At 47.9% G+C, this 18781-nt stretch overlaps 1 protein-coding gene across 5 annotated transcripts in view; it reads right to left on the bottom strand.

Moving 5' to 3' along the window:
* Nucleotides 1-9234, bottom strand: part of gw (trinucleotide repeat containing adaptor protein gawky) — a 54512-nt gene extending 45278 nt beyond the window's left edge. For 3 of the 5 annotated variants that reach the window (XM_075701469.1, XM_075701471.1, XM_075701473.1), the window contains exons 1-5: nucleotides 9085-9234; nucleotides 7163-7229; nucleotides 1774-1891; nucleotides 1538-1689; nucleotides 462-527 (exon numbers count right to left, since the gene is read on the bottom strand). In XM_075701469.1, coding sequence (XP_075557584.1) covers nucleotides 462-527; nucleotides 1538-1689; nucleotides 1774-1891; nucleotides 7163-7216 — 390 coding nt within the window. In that variant the 5' untranslated portion in view covers nucleotides 7217-7229; nucleotides 9085-9234. Of the gene's footprint in view, nucleotides 1-461; nucleotides 528-1537; nucleotides 1690-1773; nucleotides 1892-7162; nucleotides 7230-7771; nucleotides 7871-9084 lie in introns of those variants that run through there. The other 2 variants (XM_075701470.1, XM_075701472.1) reach the window with 2 other exon arrangements.
* Between the last annotated feature and the right edge of the window lie 9547 nt (nucleotides 9235-18781).

Below are 18781 nucleotides of genomic sequence, written 5' to 3'. Positions count from 1 at the left end.
ACGTTTGAGAAAGGTGCTTTGTCGCCAGAACGCTTCATATCAGCCCACATTATTGTTTAATCTAGAGCAACTGATCGTTTGTGGTGAAGCTAGCACAACAGTTGGCAACATTTCAAATTTCATCCAAGTAAATCAATCAAGACCAGAGCCCCTTTTACATGTTCTCACAAGGAGTAGAGTTGCATACTTCTTTTCCCACGCACCAATCGTGCTACAAGGCAAAGCCTCCACAAATGTACGGCCCACGAATGTTGTCAAGAGCAGCTGCTACTCAATTGGCATGGTCGTTTTCTGAACTACAATGTCCCTGTCAATTATTTTACAACAATCCTTTCCAGCACGTTGTGAACCTGGCCTGTTACATTACCCTATGCTGGATCAATTAGTATCATTAATGTAAATCCCACGGCCAGATTTTTCGGTTTCAGAACAGGGACACCAAATTAAGTCTTTCCACCTACTTTTCCGGAACTGCCAATTTCCCTGACAACTCCAGGTTTTCCAGGGTTTCCCTGGCGGTGGACAGCCTGTAAATGGGATATACCTTGTTAACTGCAGAATGATCTCGTGCAAATAATGTACACCTCTCCGCGCATACCAATAGAAGAAAATTCTGACACTGAACATACAGATGCGCCAGGGAATAAATATATAATGCATATTATTGAAAGGACCACATGCAAAGGCATAACCCAGGGCTGTAGCGATGATCTCTGAATGAATGTTTGCCACCATCAACTTTCACCAAACCAGCATACTACCACAAAACCTTCCCCCCCTTTTTTTTTTGCAATATGAGTTTACAAATGTGTGGCTGCCGTGACCTTTGGAATAAAGGAACTGCAAAGCTAGGGATCCTCTACAGCTAGCATCCCCTCCTGCCAAGATGCACAGTGGCAAGGCTTCGGGCCAGACCTTCTTTCAACAGACGATAAGCACTTCGCACACCTAGTCCGACCTAACCAAATAGGCACATCACAGGCTACAACAGCCAGGCAAGATGTCGGCATGCCCGCGCTGCATTCCCCCCTCGCAGCATCCAAGCTTTCAAAACGAGTCTCAGCTTTAACAATGCTCCTAGCAGAAGGTTGGTGCAGGAAAAGCCTGCTTAGGGAATTTTGCACACCACCTACTTTAGTCTACCTTACCTGATGTGTTGACAGGGACATTACAAAGGGGGTGAACTGTTGTGCAACTTTGGATGCTTCGAGGCAGATTACGGACTTTCAAGCAACTCTGCTCCCACAGATAGAGTGCGAGCAACCTCAGACAAAAAGCAACAAGCAGGGCAGGGAAAGGTTTCCTGATGCATGGGGAAATCGGCAGGGGCTGCGGTACGGTCCACCGTCAGAGGGAACACCTAACATTTCTGCACACTCCCACTGGAAAGTGGCAGATCCCATGTGTTGGCTAAATTAGCCCTGGGGCATTGTAACTGAACATCTACCATGATGATGGCCAAATTCGGACGTGTTCCCTTCAACAGCGGATGGTCCGCGGTTGCCACATACGCAAATTTCGGCAGAGGAACACTGACCCAGGAGGATGAGGAGGCTGCAGAGGTGCCCCTATTGTGTCGAGGGCCCGGCTGACTATTGCTGGGCCCTGTGGAAGCACACTGGCCCCCCAGGCTGCTTGAGCGGTGTATCACAGATGCTTCATCCCCAGTCCATACCATGTCCTCCCCACCTGCAACGACACAAAACGCCCATCAGTGAATACGAAAAATGATAAAAAGAACACAGAAGAGGAGGGGAGGGGGGGAGTACGCACCCATGCCCCTTTCACAGGGGTTCCGGCAGGAATTCTGCGCCAAGGCTGTGCCAGACGTCCATGCCGCCGACACGTTCCCGGCCTCTCGCGAATCTGAGCCTGGCCGCGTATCCCAAGTCTGTCGCACAAAGGGTACCACGTCAAGATTATTTTAAGTGAAGAATAAGACACAACCAAAAATAGTCTCGGGTGATGCAGGACCAAGAATAAACTGCCTCGGCAAAATGAAAAAGTGAGTGTGCCAGCTGTTATTTGTTAGGGTGAAACAAGGTGTGTGTGCGTGTGTGTGCGTGTGTGCGACGTGTTTCACCAGAAGAGCAACCGATAGCCTTGCATCTCTTTTGCCACCAGCGTTTTTTGCAGAATATGCGTGCATTATATTTCCTCTGAATAGCACAGACAAGTACAGTTGATTCCAATGCAACAAAGTTGGTGGGGCTCATAAAAAGATTTCGTCATGGAACTACATATATGTAATAAATAATCATGAACGCCGGATTAGTGGCTCGAAAAGGAAGTTTAATTGCACATGCATACTTGCCAACCTGAGAATTTGGAAAATCGTAAAGCTACAGTGGCGGGGGGAGGGGCGTATGTGCTGCAGCACTTTTTTTGAAAGGGCTTACGTTTTGCGACAAGCTACCTCACATTTTCACAACTGCAAGTGAAATCCGTGTCCTGGAGACTAAAGAGCGAAAGCCCCACTGGGGCACAGTTTATTTTTGCAATGATTTTGCTGTTGCTGACTTTGCCTGCTTCAGAAAGTTCTCCGTGTAGGTTTGTTCAAAGCAGGTAGCACTCTGGTGCCCCTTGATCATCAGCAGATGGGCAGGTGAGCAAAACCCCGTTCGAGTTTTGTTCACAGTGCTGAATGTTCTCCAACATTCAGCACTGCTGTGGGGAATGGAGAGAATACCCAGCATAACCGTAGAAATTCTGCGGGGCCTGAGCGATCCGTCGACACTTCGAATGCTTCCCCATTGTGACCACTGCAAGTCGCACCTTTGCTCATTCAATATGTCGGCTGGAAACTGATATGCTCGCAAGATGACGAACAACTTCAAGCGCGTTGATTGCTTCTTTTGATTCGCCACTCTGCAGGGGTAGGATAGCAGGGAACGCCATAATAAAATGATGTACGCTGTTGAATGAAGCAGTCTCCAGAGCTTGTACTTGAGAAACTTCAGCCATCTTGAGATTGAAGTCTTCTAGCGGGAATTTGTCGACAATGTCATTGCATGCTGCCGTTAAGTACAGACATACAGCAGAGAAGAACTGCTATCAATGCAGCTCGGTGTCTCAACCACAGAGTAGCTGTGTTGCCAGTGACTACGTCTTCATCACCTTCCTGGTTCGCTGCAGCTCCATAGTCAACTTCCAGCAATGAATGACATGCCTTAACACCTGGGCACACAAATCTAGTCAGGAGATCCTCGAAAAGGCCGTTCTAGAGGCCCCTCAGTACATGAATCTGAGGAGCCCGTGTCTGAAGAAGGTAGTTTGCCTTCTCAATAAGCGGTATAACATATTGGAGGAAAAGACAGTATACCCTGTTTAGCTCCAATGACAAAAAATAAAACAGGCGCTCCTCACAGGTCACTTGGTTGACTTCTCCAAAATCCTTGGTATGAAGCTTTTGCTTGAGGTCCAGAATCAGCTCCTTTCCTCTTTAGCGAGAGTTCGTCGTCGGCGAATTTTTTTCCCGAGGCCTGCAGCAGTCTTGGGAAGATGCGTAGCAGACTTTGGGGTCAGTGCAGGGTTCAAGGGTTTGTGAGGAAGTTTGTGAGGAATTTGGTATGACTCCAAAAACAAGCTTTGCTTGTTGCACTGCTTTGTTTCAGATAAAAAAAAAAGCTGAGTAGTGGTTTCCACTGGTTGAGCAGCCTCTTCAAACACTTTCCCAACATCCAATGTGTCAGCGAATGCTTCAACGTCTTTCTAACCTCGACATCGTGCATCTTCTGGAAGTCTAAGTCAATCTTTCTGCTTCTACTTTTCTCTAGGTAAAAAAAAAACATAAAATAAAGTCCACCAAAGCCTCATCAACTTTTACAGGAAGATATGAAGCTCCTTTTCGGGAGGCCGAGTTGATGAGATTGCAGGGCAACCAACCCCTATCAAACTTGGTTGAGCCTCTCTCAATACAGTACAAACACTATTTTTCTTGCCGATCATGACATTGGCACTGTTCGAACACATAGCCAACAGGTTTCCAACATGCAAATTCCAAGACTTCATCTCGTCCAGAACCAGATTTGCAATCTTGAGACCTGTCGCTTCCCCTTAGATTGTCCCGAGGCAAAGAAGGCGACTTCCAACTCTACTTGTTTCTTTAACGAAATATGTTGCAACAATAGGATAAAGCTGCGTATCCGTATTGCTACTGCCATCCACAGTGATCTAAAATAGTTGCTGTTTTAGGGCATCCAGCAAAGGAGTCCCCACGTTGGTAGCCATTTCCTGAACAATTAATTGAAGTCTTCGCTCGTCCACAGGTGTAGCGTTCCGCTTCTTTACACTTGGGGAACATCTTCCGGAAAAGCAGTCCGGCATGATCGCCGACAGTTGGCAGGATGTTGTGTTCAACTAAAAACGCCGTGAAGAGGCTACACGAATCACAATGAGGTTGTTGCTGCATACAAAACTTGCTAGGCTTGGCTGGTTGTCCGCGGCGGCTCGCACGTATCCCCTGATGCTTTTTCAAAGAGATGCGGACCTTGATGTCAGACTTGACGCAATGCAAGATGTTCACATTGTGCACAGGCACATGTGGTGCATAATCCAAACTTCTCCTTTTTCTTCGACGGCATGAAGCACGGAAATTTTGCCATGTACAATTTCAAAAACATTTGGGAAGTACTGTCGGGACTTCGAGCCCGCCACTACACTGCGAAGCCGCTACAGGCCGGAGTCGCACTGCGTCTGGCGCAGCAGCTAGTCGCACAAAAGGCGAGGCTAACACTGCAGTGACTGAAGCTCACTGAAGTCCAAACTCCCGCGCCCGTACTAACAAAGGCAACAGCATGGCAATAGGTTTGCAGAGGCGCCATTGGCACTATCGAACTTTGGATATGGATTCATGACCCCCTAGTAGACGGCAGAAGTTACAACCTTGCAGCTGCTGATGATACCACGCGTATGTATTGCCCTCTCGTGGCGGCGCAAGGTACCAGGGTGTAGTTTTACAACATTTTCACATTGTTTCTTTCTTTTTGCAAATAAAATGTTTTCCATAAAATTTCAAGCAAGATTCGTAAAATCGTAAGACGGCTAAAAATTCTTACATTTTACGGAAAATTCGAAATAGTTGGCAGGTATGCAAATGTCACAGGGCTTTTAAATTGACAGGTGACAACACCAGGTGATTTTCTCATTGCTCATGAACGAGGACATGGCAGTTGGCCTTGATCCCGCGGTCACCTTTACATTTTCCACCGATTGCTTGAACACTTGGCATGCAAAATAATGATTCTTTTGAACAAGCATTCGGTGACGTTGGTGGTGACCCTGGCTCTGAAGGTACAATCTTGGTTGACTTGCAAATGCTGCTAATCAAGTTTCGTATCAAATTGTAGCGAGCAGCCGATTTTAGAAGCCACTCAAAAGATGCATGTTAGAACCGAGAGAGTACAGTATGCAAAACCTTGCCTGCTCCATGAAAACCGTGCTGAAGAGGACACAAACCCACCATGCACATTGTGGCAGAGATAATTATGAAGAATTCCTTTAATAGCCAGTTCTTCTAATTCGTAAAGTACACCTCCATGCACTGCACATTAGCAATATGAAATGCTATCCACACATGCTGGATTTCATTAAAGACAAGTACAGCTTCAAATGAATGGGAAGCAATTATGGCAACCACGCAAAAAGTCATACCATGCATGTTCAAGCGTCCTTTCATTGTCGTTTGCATAAAATCATTAATAAGGAATGCCACATATTTATTACGATTTCAACACTGTGCTGTGAAAACTCAGTTTTAACGGGCCCCTTTGAGCTGTTCATAATATGCAGACTGGTAAGAATTATGATGAGAAATATAATCATTTGTACCATGAAGGCAAGGAGGTGACATTGACCCCCGTATTCAGAAATGCATCTCAACTTGATGCCCATGCTTGACTCGGTCAAAATGGTACCCAACGGCAACAACATGCAGCAAGCCTCTTGGGCACGTTCACGTCAGGTGTATCTAAATCAACTCATGCATTGGCTTCAAGTTGATGTTCATTTCTGAATACGGGGTTAGGAAGCCTTACATTAGGAATGGGGCTGAGTAGACCGATCTCCCAAATACCCATGAATTACAGCGCTGTCCCTAACTTCTACTTAAAATTAATTTAACATAGCAAAAATGGCATGTTCATCCACATTTCCCTGAATGTTGCCTTGAACCATAGAAGAAATAGTAACCTAGTGCTGAATGTGCTCTGAACATGGTGAAATCTGCCTACTGTGTCATGGTTAAGAATGGCTTACAATGCATTCCTAATGAACAAACAGCCAAACTAGAAAGCTTTAAAGAATTTTTTTGTGCCACAAAAGGCCAAATACTTTACACCAAGGTACCAACACCAAGGTCCCTGCACAAATTCCAAAACATAGGGGAGCTTCATTAATTTGTTCAGCGTAATCTGTCTTTCCAGGCAGTTTATGGCAGTAACCACAAAGCGGTTATGGTGGCCCTTCAACTTCAATGTTTGTCCCAGGATCGAAGGCATTCAAGATTTTCAACATGCCAATGCTGAACATCAATTAAGCTCTCTTTTCCCAATGCAACAGCAAAGCACGTAAATCTCCAAATAGAATTCCTGTAATTATACTAACACACACTTTAGAAACAACTACCACATGTTCCTTGTACGCAGAAGGATGTCAATCAGCCAGTGCGAAGGTAGGAAATCACAAGATATCTTAATTGGATACTAATGTCGGAATGCCAGACCAAGCGTCATTGAGATCACCATGACAATCCAACAAAGCAACATTCGGGGACATATAGCAGCAAGGCTAAGTGCAATCTCACTTCTTGTAAAACAAAATGTTAAACAAGAATGTAGGTTTTTCTGGCTGCGTATGCGAGCCACAGTGATCGAAGGTGTATGGCGTATGCCAATGTATCAGGTGCCGTAACAAATCCAACTCCTCCGTAGAAAGACCTAGACGGGCTCTTAAAAACAAGTATTTTGGCTGCTCTGGCACCTGGTACTATCTTGAACATTATTTAACTGTAACTTAATGCAAAGAAATAGCAAGTAAACAAATTTAAAAGAGAATTTATTGACAGGAATGACAGAGAGACCGACCTTAGCTAGTGCGCCCTAGTCTGCCACTCTGCAGAATTGAAAAAAATTAAGAAGAAAAACTGGCTGGATAAACTACTCACCCCAGAGTTCCCTTGGCCAAGAAACAGGTCGCTTCTTTTGTCGTCACCTTGCATCTTAGTGTAGGTTCTACACAAAAGCACAAACAGAATGGATTTTAATAAAACGCGGGCTTTACTACAACATTTCTCTTCGAACGGTCACAGGGATATATCGACACCGCTTGTCGGAGACTTGTAATGCTCTTTTGCAAACGACGTGCTCTCAACTGAACCACACACGCGACAAGTACCAGCTAGTTACCACTCATCAAATGTACAACATTACTGCCAACGAGACCGTGTCCGTAAAGACGGTTGCTAATGCTGATTACACCGATTTACGATGCGGCAGACGATCGCGAGTTATCAAGAACGATCCTCTGCAACACCAGAAAAACACAATCGCCCGTCGAGTCGACTACACGAAATTAAACAGCCAGTTCAACTGCAGATACCTGAAGTTGCAACAGGTGTTCATCGCGGCCATTATGGGTACATCTAATTAGCAACCCGAAACTGCTGACGCAACCAGAAGGCTGTGAGCTAGTTTCGTGCTACAGTTCCAAGCGCCGCGTTCGAGAACGTCTCCTCGCGGATGACGCGGCAAGATGCTACAATAAGCGAATTCACCTTCACCGCGGAAGCAAGGTGAAGAAGCAAGAACGCGCCGCCGGCCTGAATCTGCGGCGAGAACTAGCAGCCTGCGTCGCAGAATCGTCCCGTCTGCTGCGCTGCTTCCACAACAGGTGGTGACACCTGACGGCCACAACAAACAACTTGTGCGCGCGGCCAGTTTCGAAACTCGAGCAGCGGGCCACGCCATCTGGCGTTCGGCAAACGAGACGCGCTGTGGGAAAAACTCCGAAACCGACACTGCCACTAGGTGCCGCCGCTGGGCAACAAGGCGGTAGGCACGCACAAACACACAACACCGAAGCCAAAACACACGCACGCACGCACCTTCGATGGCGCCGAAAAAGAAAACAATGCGACGCGAGCTTAAGCGGTGCCACGAAAAGCCGCACGCGCGCGTGCGATGCCCGGGTTTTCTCTTGCGTCGCAGCCAGCTGAACGGCCAGTTCCTCCACTGACACAGAGCTTCAAACAAGCGCACGAGCGGGCAAAAAAACTAAGAAAAATCGATACTGCGACGTCACGGACCGATCAATTGCTCGGCCGTCGACGCAGAAGCGATTCACAGGCTCCAGCCGCGTCCTTGCCGCCGCTAACTATTACTATCGCCAACAGGGCACGATCGCGCGCGGCGATCGCCAATCGGCGCCCCGGAAAAAACATTGCGAAAAAAATCTGCACACCGTAACGACGAACACACACGGTGCGAAAGCAGGCAAGCGACCACGATGCTGCGCTGTGGCGGACGACTAGGCTTCCTTTTTTGTTTTTTGCTGCATCGCTGTTTTGATGCCGCCGCCGTCAAATCGGGGCTTCGGCCGCTTGGCCAAACACGGTCGCTAACCGCACAGCGGGGCCTGCCAAATGCGGGAAACGGCGCCTCGCAAAAAAAAAGCGGTAACATTACACCTGTGCCAAAAAAACGCTGCGGATGCGATTTTGTGTCGCACTATCGGCGACAGGCCGGAGAGTAGGTCAAAAATAGCATCAGCTGTTGCGGCAGGCCTAGCGATGGCGATACACAAACGTTACGCCAAAGCCGCTGCCGGTGCTCGCGGCACCCAGAAGCGGCCTGTCACCGGGTCGGAAACGATCGGCAAGTGACGCAAAATCGAGAGACAAGCGCGCGCGCTACGCAACGAGCAGCCGTCGACGATTCAAGGGCAACTAGGCCTAACCGGTCAGCTTCACAATAAGCGCTCTGCGGGCTCTCGGCGAACGCTCGCCATTCCAACGTCGACGGGCGCACGATCGGTGCATCCGGATAGCGGGCGCCGTTTCGAACACGCAAAACACCGAACGGTACTCACTTGTACTCAATTTTGCTCGTCCAACTTCAACAAAGGTCCAACATCCATCTGAGCATTTCGTTTTTTGGACACGATCACAAGGAACCATCGGGTAAGCGAGCAGCAGCCATGTTGGCTGCCTTGACTGCGGTGGCGAGGAGGGTAGCGGTGGCGCGCGCGGCGGCCGCCGCCACCGGAACAGCCACCCTCCTCTCCCCCGCGCGGAATGGACTCGCCCAAGAATCCTCAAATCGCAGCAGACGGATCGGCGGCGGCGCATGAGCGCACGATGCTCAACAAACGAAACTCTCTAGCTAACGACCGCCTGGGAGTTGCACGTTTAATCCGTATCGCAGCTTTGCTCTCCGAACGCGGTGATCGCAATAAAAAAAAGTTTACCGATACGCGTCGACGTTTTATTAAAGCGGAGTGGAAGGGCCCGGTTACGGCGTTCCGGAGGCTAGCTGTCCGTCGCGGTGCCGGGAACAACGCAAAAGCAAGAGCGAAAACGAGGTCGCCTCCCGTCTCTCAACCACCTCCTTGCCCGTTCGCTCGCCGTGTTTTTGATGACATTCTTATTTTGTGCTTCGCGCATCGGTTGCAGGAGCGGTCGGGACACGTGACGTGCACCTCTCTGCCCGGTTTTGGCAGGGCAAGGGAACGCGCTCCGCTACGCCTTGTCGCGGTGGTAAAAAGGCGCAGCTCCTTCCCAGGGCCCGCCGTAGGCGCCGACACAACAGTCGGCTTGCCCGAGCGCCGCCGCGACTGTATAATATGTAGCGCCCTGCGCGGCTGGCACAAATTCTGACATTCCTCCCCATCTCATACACACACGCGCGCCGTCGCGGAAACTTTTTTTTATACGTTTTGTTTCCTCTCGCCGTCTGCTCGCCGCGCACGTAATCACGGCGCAAACGCAATTAGGTGCGCGCCGAACGGACGCGCGTGAATGAACGCGACGCAAGCAAGACCTTGTTTGTCTGTTGTCCCGCGCACCCCGTTAAATAGAAAGGCCCGTTGTGTCCTTTACGTTACCTTGGTGAACCGGGTATAGGGCCGAACGCGTTGACAAATGTGAAACAATGAGGACGTGTGCCGAGAGAGAGGACAGTAGCAGAACCAGTTTCGTCCGCGCCTGAGAGCAGACGATATCTTATCTATCGAGAGCATGCTGATTGGGAAGAGCGAAAGCTGCGTACAATTCACGGAATTTCCTTGCCTTTTGTTCTCGCTGTATTTTTGGTCTTTCACTGCACCCGATCGAGTGCTTTCAAGGCGAATTACACAAACCGTTATACGACTCAAGGTGCATGGTCGCACTGTGCCCGCTGAAAGACGAAAAAAAAAAAAATCGCCGACAGGAAAGCTTCATTGACCTCACGAGCGCGTACGTCGTCTGCTTGGAAAATTCCGAACGGTCTGTTACCTGGGATTCTCGTCACCTAAATTCCGAAGCGGCTGTCCGTATGAGCAATGCCGTCGTAAAAGAAAAAAAAAGCGGGTTTGCCAAATGAGGCATCGATCCGCCTATTATGGCTGATCGACATGATCGAGTGGATCGCGATAGAGCGATGGCAGGGGAGTTCTATCAGTAAACAGCGCTCCACCGGTAGAGATTGTGCACTCGAGCTCTCGAGAAGGGTACGTATGGTACGTATACAGGTACTCCGCCATAGATTACGACCTGAATGTTCACAAATTAAAATTTATAGTAATAGTAGCCGTGCCATTTCGCAAATATCATCAAATGTATTAATAAATACAAACGATTCCTCTTCCATTTTACGTTCCTGATAAGCAAATATTTTGCTTAGCAGAGAACAACGCGTACTACCACACCGAGCTTTTTTTTTTTTTTCTCAGTCACGCAAAAAATATTTTTACTTGGTTCATGTGAGAAATACACTCCAAAAGAACTTCATTCCTTGACGAAGTTCGGAAGATTTCTTTTAACCTGTCTACCAAGACCATGTACCCAACAAAATAAATGCCGCGTATATACATCACATTACTTTTCTACCGCAATCCGTTAATGTACGTTTATCTTCAATCCGCGTATACTTACCGAAATTTCTCCACCTGATGACAAACCCGCAAGCCTGCTAGGCATTCGCAAAAAAAAAAAAGCATAAATTGGGAAAGAATCGTCAGCAGAAACTGTATATTGTCAGAAAAAAAAATGAAAATCGTATGACGATTGTTTTATAACTCCGTCAATTATCTCCTTCCTCTCGCAACTTGCGCTGGCATTTGTTAGTTACGGATGACAAGTTAAAAAAAAAAAAAAGAACTCAAAAAGCGTAACACCTCCAGGGCAGAGCCGGTTGTTGGTCTTTGCAACCGTTTGTTTAGCGGCCAACACTTGGCCTTCGATGCCGCAACAATGCAAGGACGTAAGCGGAAGCTGTCGAAGAGATAGCGATAACCCTTTCAGCGCAAAACTTCAAAATGTTGTTGAGAAGCCGGTCGTGATCGGAAGCATCGAGGCGGAAGGAGAACAGACAGAGATTCGATAAAGTGCGGAAGCGCTCAGCAGACGATACGTTGACACATGCGTTTCTCGAAAAAAAAAAAAAAATGGACGCATATGTTTGCCTTTGGGAACGTCCAGGCGCCTCTTGGGAACGTCCAGGCGCCTCTTGGGAACGTCCAGGCGCCTCTTGCGAGCGTCCCACTTGTACCGTCAGCCTCGGCATAGTAATGGGTCTTGTCAGCTGGAATCTTTAAAAAAAGAAGAGAGAAACAAAAAAAAAACATCACGAAAAGAAAGCAGTAAAAAACATACAACGGGGGCGGACATGGCCTCCAAGATTGGCGACGCACGCGGTTAGACGGTTTCTGAGGCCACAAAATTATTTTCTTGAACCAACGCTTGGTGGCAGGACAACCGCGTCTCGGGCAAACTGGCGGGACATTTGTTTAACGTTTTAGTATAGCACTCTAGCTGTTCGTGCGTATACGAACCAAAGTTCGTTTGCGTTTTAGTACTTATATACAAACTAGCACTCTAGCTGTTCGTGCGTATACGAGCCAAAGTTCGTTTGCGTTTTAGTACTTATATACAAACTAGCACTCTAGCTGTTCGTGCGTATACGAACCAAAGTTCGTTTGCGTTTTAGTACTTATATACAAACTAGCACTCTAGCTTTTCGTGCGTATATGAGCCAAAGTTCGTTTGCGTTTTAGTACTTATATACAAACTAGCACTCTAGCTGTTCGTGCGTATATGAGCCAAAGTTCGTTTGCGTTTTAGTACTTATATACAAACTAGCACTCTAGCTGTTTCGTGCGTATATGAGCCAAAGTTCGTTTGCCATAGGCATGGAACAAGCTATGCATTGAATTATTTTCGCATGTGGATCAAGCATATATACACTAATTACACTAATTCGACAAGAAATTAATCTTTTTTTTTAGCAATCAAAATCAAAGTGCGGGCAAGGTATACAAGTTTGGGTTATAAATGCATGAGTTAAAATTTTGGCGTACAAAAGCAGTTGCCTGAAGTCGTGCGGACCTGTATATCGCGGCAGCGATATACAATTAGAACTCGATCTAACGAAACCCGATTTTACGAAGTTCCGGATCTAACGAAGAAATTTCCATTCCCCGGAAGGTACTCATAGGGCTCAATGTTGTCATCAACCGGTATTTACGAAACCAACTTGACTGCACTCGATTTAAGGAAGTTTTTCCTGAAATAAATGACTAAAGGAGCGAAGATTTCTTTCAAATTTTGACACCGGTGGGTTTTTCTTTTAGCGTGAGCTCTAAAGCTATCGCGTTGAAACATTTAGGCGCCCTGGTCACGGTCCTAGCTTTTCTTTGACGAGGCTGCATGCCTCGCCCATGCACAAACAGCGGTTTGAACACCGCCTCGGTATGGGCGGCGGTGGTTGCTTTCGTTATTTAATTGTTTTCGCGACAGATGGCTATAGATTAGCGGCAACTACAATGCCCCGGTAGCTGCTGCGTGTCGCTACGTTACAGTTTTCGACTTGGACGAACCGAAAAACACCTTTCTCGATTTTACGAACTTCCCGATCTAACGAAATAATTCGAGCGCGGTCATCGCTTCGTTAAATCGAGTTTCAATTGTATTTCGCGGTGGGTCAGAAACACTTAGTCTCCAGATTTCTCGCATCTACAGAACAAATTAAGAATTTTCGGTTCAGTGAATTTTTGCCAAGTTTAGGAAATGTGGGCTTCGTGCGAGAACATCGGAAACGAGAACATTTGGTGTCTAGCATGTTTGGAAAGCACCTATCGAGCCACCCGCAAAAGGCAAAATATTGTGAAGAAGAATGAAATAAGCTAACCCGCTACGTACACGACGGCATACTGACATCGAGAGCAAAGACCCAGATTTCTACCTTCCAATTCACTGCACTGAAAATTGCCGCAAGCAGCACATATTTTTTTTCGCGTTTTGCGGGCTTCCTTCCAGGCTCTCGAAAAAAAAAGGAAAACTTTTATGTAGCACGTATTGAGCAATTGAGGATTGGGAATTTTTAGGGACGATCTACTCTTTTCATTTACATCTTTACTCTGAATATAATACCTGACGAGTTAATTAATCATTAAATCATTATGTATTTAGGTGAAATACAGAGGATAATCTGACTTGATCCAAGCGACGGTAAACATTACCTCGGTTTTGTCCAGCTGTGTAGCACTCGCATAATCTTTGATTTTGGCGCAGGTTACGTGGGACGAACATCACATATGTACCCAATGCAGTTGCTTATGAGACTGATGGCAAACTAATAAATAATTGCAATCGACTGATCTCTCAATGATCCACCTATATCCTATCAACATCCAGGTATGATCCATTCGTCTGCGCCTCGCCATAACGTCTTATGGACGTCTACAGCCTGTAATCCTTTATAACCTGTAATCTATAATGAATAAGTCAATTTCAATGTATTTTGAAGATATCAAGTAGCCGACGTCTTATCGACTTTCGTTATACTTTGGTATAAGACTGCTTATGTACGTCACATACTGATGTCGTAGAGATTTGCACGCTATGTCATATCGGTTCGCTACATTGTAAGTTTTCTTCAATATTTGTTTGAATAATTTTTTTTCTCGTGAAATTTTTCATGCTACTGGTTCTCTTTGAAAACGCTAAATCCCCCCCGAGTCTCATTGTCCTTGAAACGCGATTGTGCCCATGCGTGTTCGCATCTACCGCGCATCCAAAAAAAAAAAAGAGGGGGGGGTATGCACTCCCAACGCCTCAACTGTGGTTGCGGCGCACGCGAGCTCTCCTTTTCAATCCTCCGACATGTAATCAGGCATGCGACGCAGCCGGCGAAGCGAGCGGAGGCGAGCGCAACGGCGAGGAACGCGGTGTGACGTCATGTGCCCATCGCGGCCAGTGAAGCTTTCGCTTTCAAAAAAGCGAGCTTCAGGAGCAGAAATCGGCGACAAATCCCAAGGCAGCCGTGTCGCCAAACGGAATTCGGCGTGCCGTTATCGGCCGCACAGTTTGCAGAACAGCGCACTCGGGCCTGTTCACCAACGACGCGCTGTCCCGACGAAGCCGTTAACAATGATTCGCGACCCACGAAACGCACAACCGACGCGCACTCAACCTGGGCGCAGGGACACACAAATCTACGGGCGAAATCCCCGGGGGGACCCTTCGAAAACGTTTTCAGCGGCGTGCGGCAGGGGGCAGCACTGGAAAATGAAAAAAAAAGGCGGGATTCGAGGCAAGTCACGGATATTTGCGCCTGCATAGACTTCGGCCTCCCATGGCCTCTGCATGTCTCGCGCGCCGGCCATCGCCCCTGCAACCTACTCTCCCTTTCTCCCCTCTATCCTCTCAACTTTCATTCCTCGCCCCCGTTGGATGGATGGATGGATGATTGTGGCTCAACCCTTTGAATCGGGCGGCGGCGGCGCGCGCCACCTAGCCTTTAATGGTTCTATATGCATGCATACCTATGTATTTACTCCTTTACTTTTGCGTTGATATTGTCCACCAATCAGATAGCCTCCGTTTAGTTATTTCTACCTGTTCAAAGTCTATTCTACTTTCACTGTCTTTAAAACCCAAGGCTTTGAATAGTTCCCCGTTAGATTCAACTGCAGGGTGAAGTTGTTTACAAGCAAGTATCAGGTGTTCCGCCGTTTCCTCCTCCTCTCTACACGCCTCGCACACCAAATCTATCTCCTGGTATCTGGCTCGGTACGTTTTAGTCCTCAGTACACCTGTCCTGGCTTCGAACAACAATGAGCTTCCCTTAGAGTCCCCAGTACGCTGCGCCGTGCTCCCATACGGGCTGCAGAATTGAGCGTATTTTCCCTCTCCCAAATCACGAAGAAGTGGCTAAGGTGGAGGCGCGCAGCGAGCTCCAGAAGGCACGCTGCACATTCGACACGGCGCAAATTTTCTCGCGAAAGAGATACATTTCTTTCGGCCATCGAGGTTTCTGCTCTTTGAGCTCGAATGAGTGGTGTACTCAACCCCATGGGTGGTGTACCCACTGGCCATGGCTGCTCCACGAACTTGCTGGTCGAGCCATTATTGTATAGGAGTTCTGTGGTCGAGGCTGACCGCGCTCATTTTTCTCTTTCAACATGCGGGAGGTTTGCGTTGGAGTGCGCTGCTATCACCATTCGCGGATCCAGGGAGATATGCCCCCCCAGACCGCTCCCCTCAAAAAAAAAAAGAAAAAGGTACCTTAGAAAAATGTGTGCGCGGCGTCGGCAGGTCACAAACACGTAAGTAAGTCTCTCCAACGCTTACTGCTCTTTCGCTCTGGAGAGTCAAGAAATGTTTAATGACTATTGAACACGACCCACCAGCACATAAAAAAAATCGCTGTTAAAGACAATTGGCACGTCGTAAACGTTTTTTTTTTTTTTTGACGTTCTCTATATTAACCACTGACCCTTCACCATCGGAGTGTATACACCGCAAGCCTCAGGAAATCGTAAGCATTCGTGCAGTCTTCATCATCCTCAACCGCCAAGTCAGAGTAAGACCCCCCCTTGATTGACAAACCGGGATCCGAGCCTCCAGCTATCCCTGTGCTTGCCTAATCTCGCAAAATGTCCGTCCCACGTTTCCTTGTATCACTTCGTTTGTAGCACTTCCACGGGTTCATAATGCATGATCTACCTCTGCAGTTTATAATATTGCTCTACGGTTCATCTCGTGGTTTACTTCAGTGCAAAGCTGTTTCGACAGAGAGCGACCCAGTTGCCCAACAGTATGTGTTAAGCAATCAATCAAGGTTGCAAGATAAAACCAGTGAGGCAGCACCAGGGTGTCAGCACTGCTTGGTAGGCCTCGCCACCCCAAGTCGGTGGTGTCAACAAATGTAAACCAATACATTTTTTCCAGCATATTCATAACAGCTACACGTATTCAGGAAGCAGCACGTGGTTCACAAAATAAAAAAACGTATAAAGTTGCACATATACAAATCCTATATAACTATGCATTAGTTACACAGAAGTACGTATTATATCTTTCGTGACAAAAAATATGAAAGGGGGAGGGGGGATACGAGATTCCACATCTGCAACAGGTCGCGTACTTCAAGGTGCTGCCGTGGTCGCGATGGAGAACGGGCTAAAAACAAACACTGCTGATGATATAGATGTATTTGATACAAGAGGTATATTCGATTCAGCCAAGTTTCTCTGCACCTAGACCCTCGATTCCCCGCGGTGCAGCAGTGCACCCTGTACCCCCGTGCTCGATTGAACGGGGTGCAAGGCAGCCCGGCACCCCCTGCACCTTTTCGTTTGTGGCGCCGTACGTGCACCTTTCTCTGAATCGAACAAACCTAAGGTTTCTCTGCCCCTTCCAGAGTGCGCTGCACCCTCCCCCGTCCTCGATTGCACCGGATGCAAGTGAAGGTGCCGCTCCGGTGCAGTGCAACATTGCAGCCAGCAAGGGCAACCTGACGCACCACGACCGCCGCCGCGTGCAGCTTTTCTGGATCGAACAAACGTTGTGGCGCCCTTCCCTTTTTGGAGCGCGAGTACATGAACCTGAAATACTAGCAGTATCGCAGAGTTTAATGTAATGCTTTAGGGCATTTAGGGTATTCTCAAGGGGTATTTACGGTACTTTAGGGTATTCTCAAGGAAAAGCTTTAGAATCTCCTTGTGCCGGTACAACGCGCCACGAGAAGCAAAAATTACGGATTACTGGTTAAAAAAGAGATATAAGACATATAAGGTGTTGTCTATTCGAACGAGATTTACGTAAGGTACACTTAGTTTTTTTTTACAATCACCGATGATCAAGTCTCAATGCAAATTCGGGCCTCCGACACGCGTTGCGTTTACATTTCAAATGGACCACCTCGTCGCACGCCGGCCATTCAAAACAAAAACGGCTGCCAAAAGTTCCCCCTAGCAAACTCCGCCGAAAAACAAACAGAATTCGGTTACTCACCGTTTGCCCATGGTTATGTCCGGGCCTCCTCCAGCAGGCCTAACCAGCCTCAAGCCTGCGCTGTCCAAGCTCACAGGCCAGCCACCACGGGCGCGTAGCACCAGACGACAAGTTGAAAACAAGATGTTCGCACTCAACGCCAAACGAGTGGTCACTGTCAAGGGCCAGTGTCGACTGACCGATGACTGGGCGCGCGACGAAAAAAGAAAAAAAAAAACCCATCCGAAGATCGGTCACGTGACCCGGCGGGCGTAGCCGCGAATGTCTCCACCCACCGCGACTTGGGAGAAACGTCGCGAGGTGCATGTCGGGAAGCTATAGCCGTAGCGAAACGCGCGGCTTTGTCAGCAGACGACGGCCGCAAGTTCTCCTAATTGCTCAAGCCAGAACGGGGCTTGTCGAGGGGGAGTGTGGGGGAGGGACCTTGAGACGGCAGTCGGAGGAACGGGCACCTGACTCAGCCTGGAGTGCGCCCCCCCCCCCCCACCTCCCGGCCCCCTTCGACCTGTTGAGCCGTCCCGTCCGCTATCGCCCCCAAACCCCCAAAATCCCCTTTGTTATACCGGAGGACCACGTGCTCCCAAGACGAGTCGGCGCGCAGTTCTGGGTAGGGTGCGACCCCCGTATGGCCGTCGTACCTGAACAGGCAGCGAAGCCATAGAAATGCAGCGCGAGAACGTGTTGCTGGACTAAGTTAATTCATACCTGCATGCCTAATAAGCACGCACTCTCGTTAGGGACAATCTACACGGCTTAAAGGCTCCCTGGACAAGTTTTCTTATATCTTCGACTTTTAAATTAAGCGGTGGAATGTGCTTGCTGCTTCGTTGGGACACCACGTGGAGAAGTCGAGTTTTAGCATTTCTACAAGACTCCATCTTTCCGGCGAGAGTTCGCTTTTTTTTTTTTCTCTCTCTTCGCTGCATTTCTTTCTTTAGCGTATCTTGTCTTCTGAGATTTCCCTCGGTGTGGGATGTTGGTTTATATAGTAGGCCGATTTCGTCTCACCCTGCCGTATCTACTACAGCTGCCCACTTTTTGACGCGTCTGACTTTTTTTGTTAATCGGTGTTCTTTCTTCAACTGATTTCTTTCTTGTAGAGCTTGCCGGCTTGTCAATTATACGTATCTCCTCTTAACACTGCCACGCGACTCATTCGTCATTGCGTTCGTAGCGATATCGCACATGCGGGTGAGCGATCGTACGAGTGAGATTTCGAAAATTCAAATCGTTCGTCAGCTTCAGTAGTGGTATTTAAAGGGACACTAAAGCGAAACAATAAATCAGTTT

Source organism: Dermacentor variabilis, chromosome 8, assembly GCF_050947875.1.
Source record: "Dermacentor variabilis isolate Ectoservices chromosome 8, ASM5094787v1, whole genome shotgun sequence".
Classification (NCBI taxonomy): domain Eukaryota; kingdom Metazoa; phylum Arthropoda; class Arachnida; order Ixodida; family Ixodidae; genus Dermacentor; species Dermacentor variabilis.
The sequence above is the reverse complement of the archived record's forward strand: the minus strand, read 5'-3'. Positions and strand labels throughout refer to the sequence as shown.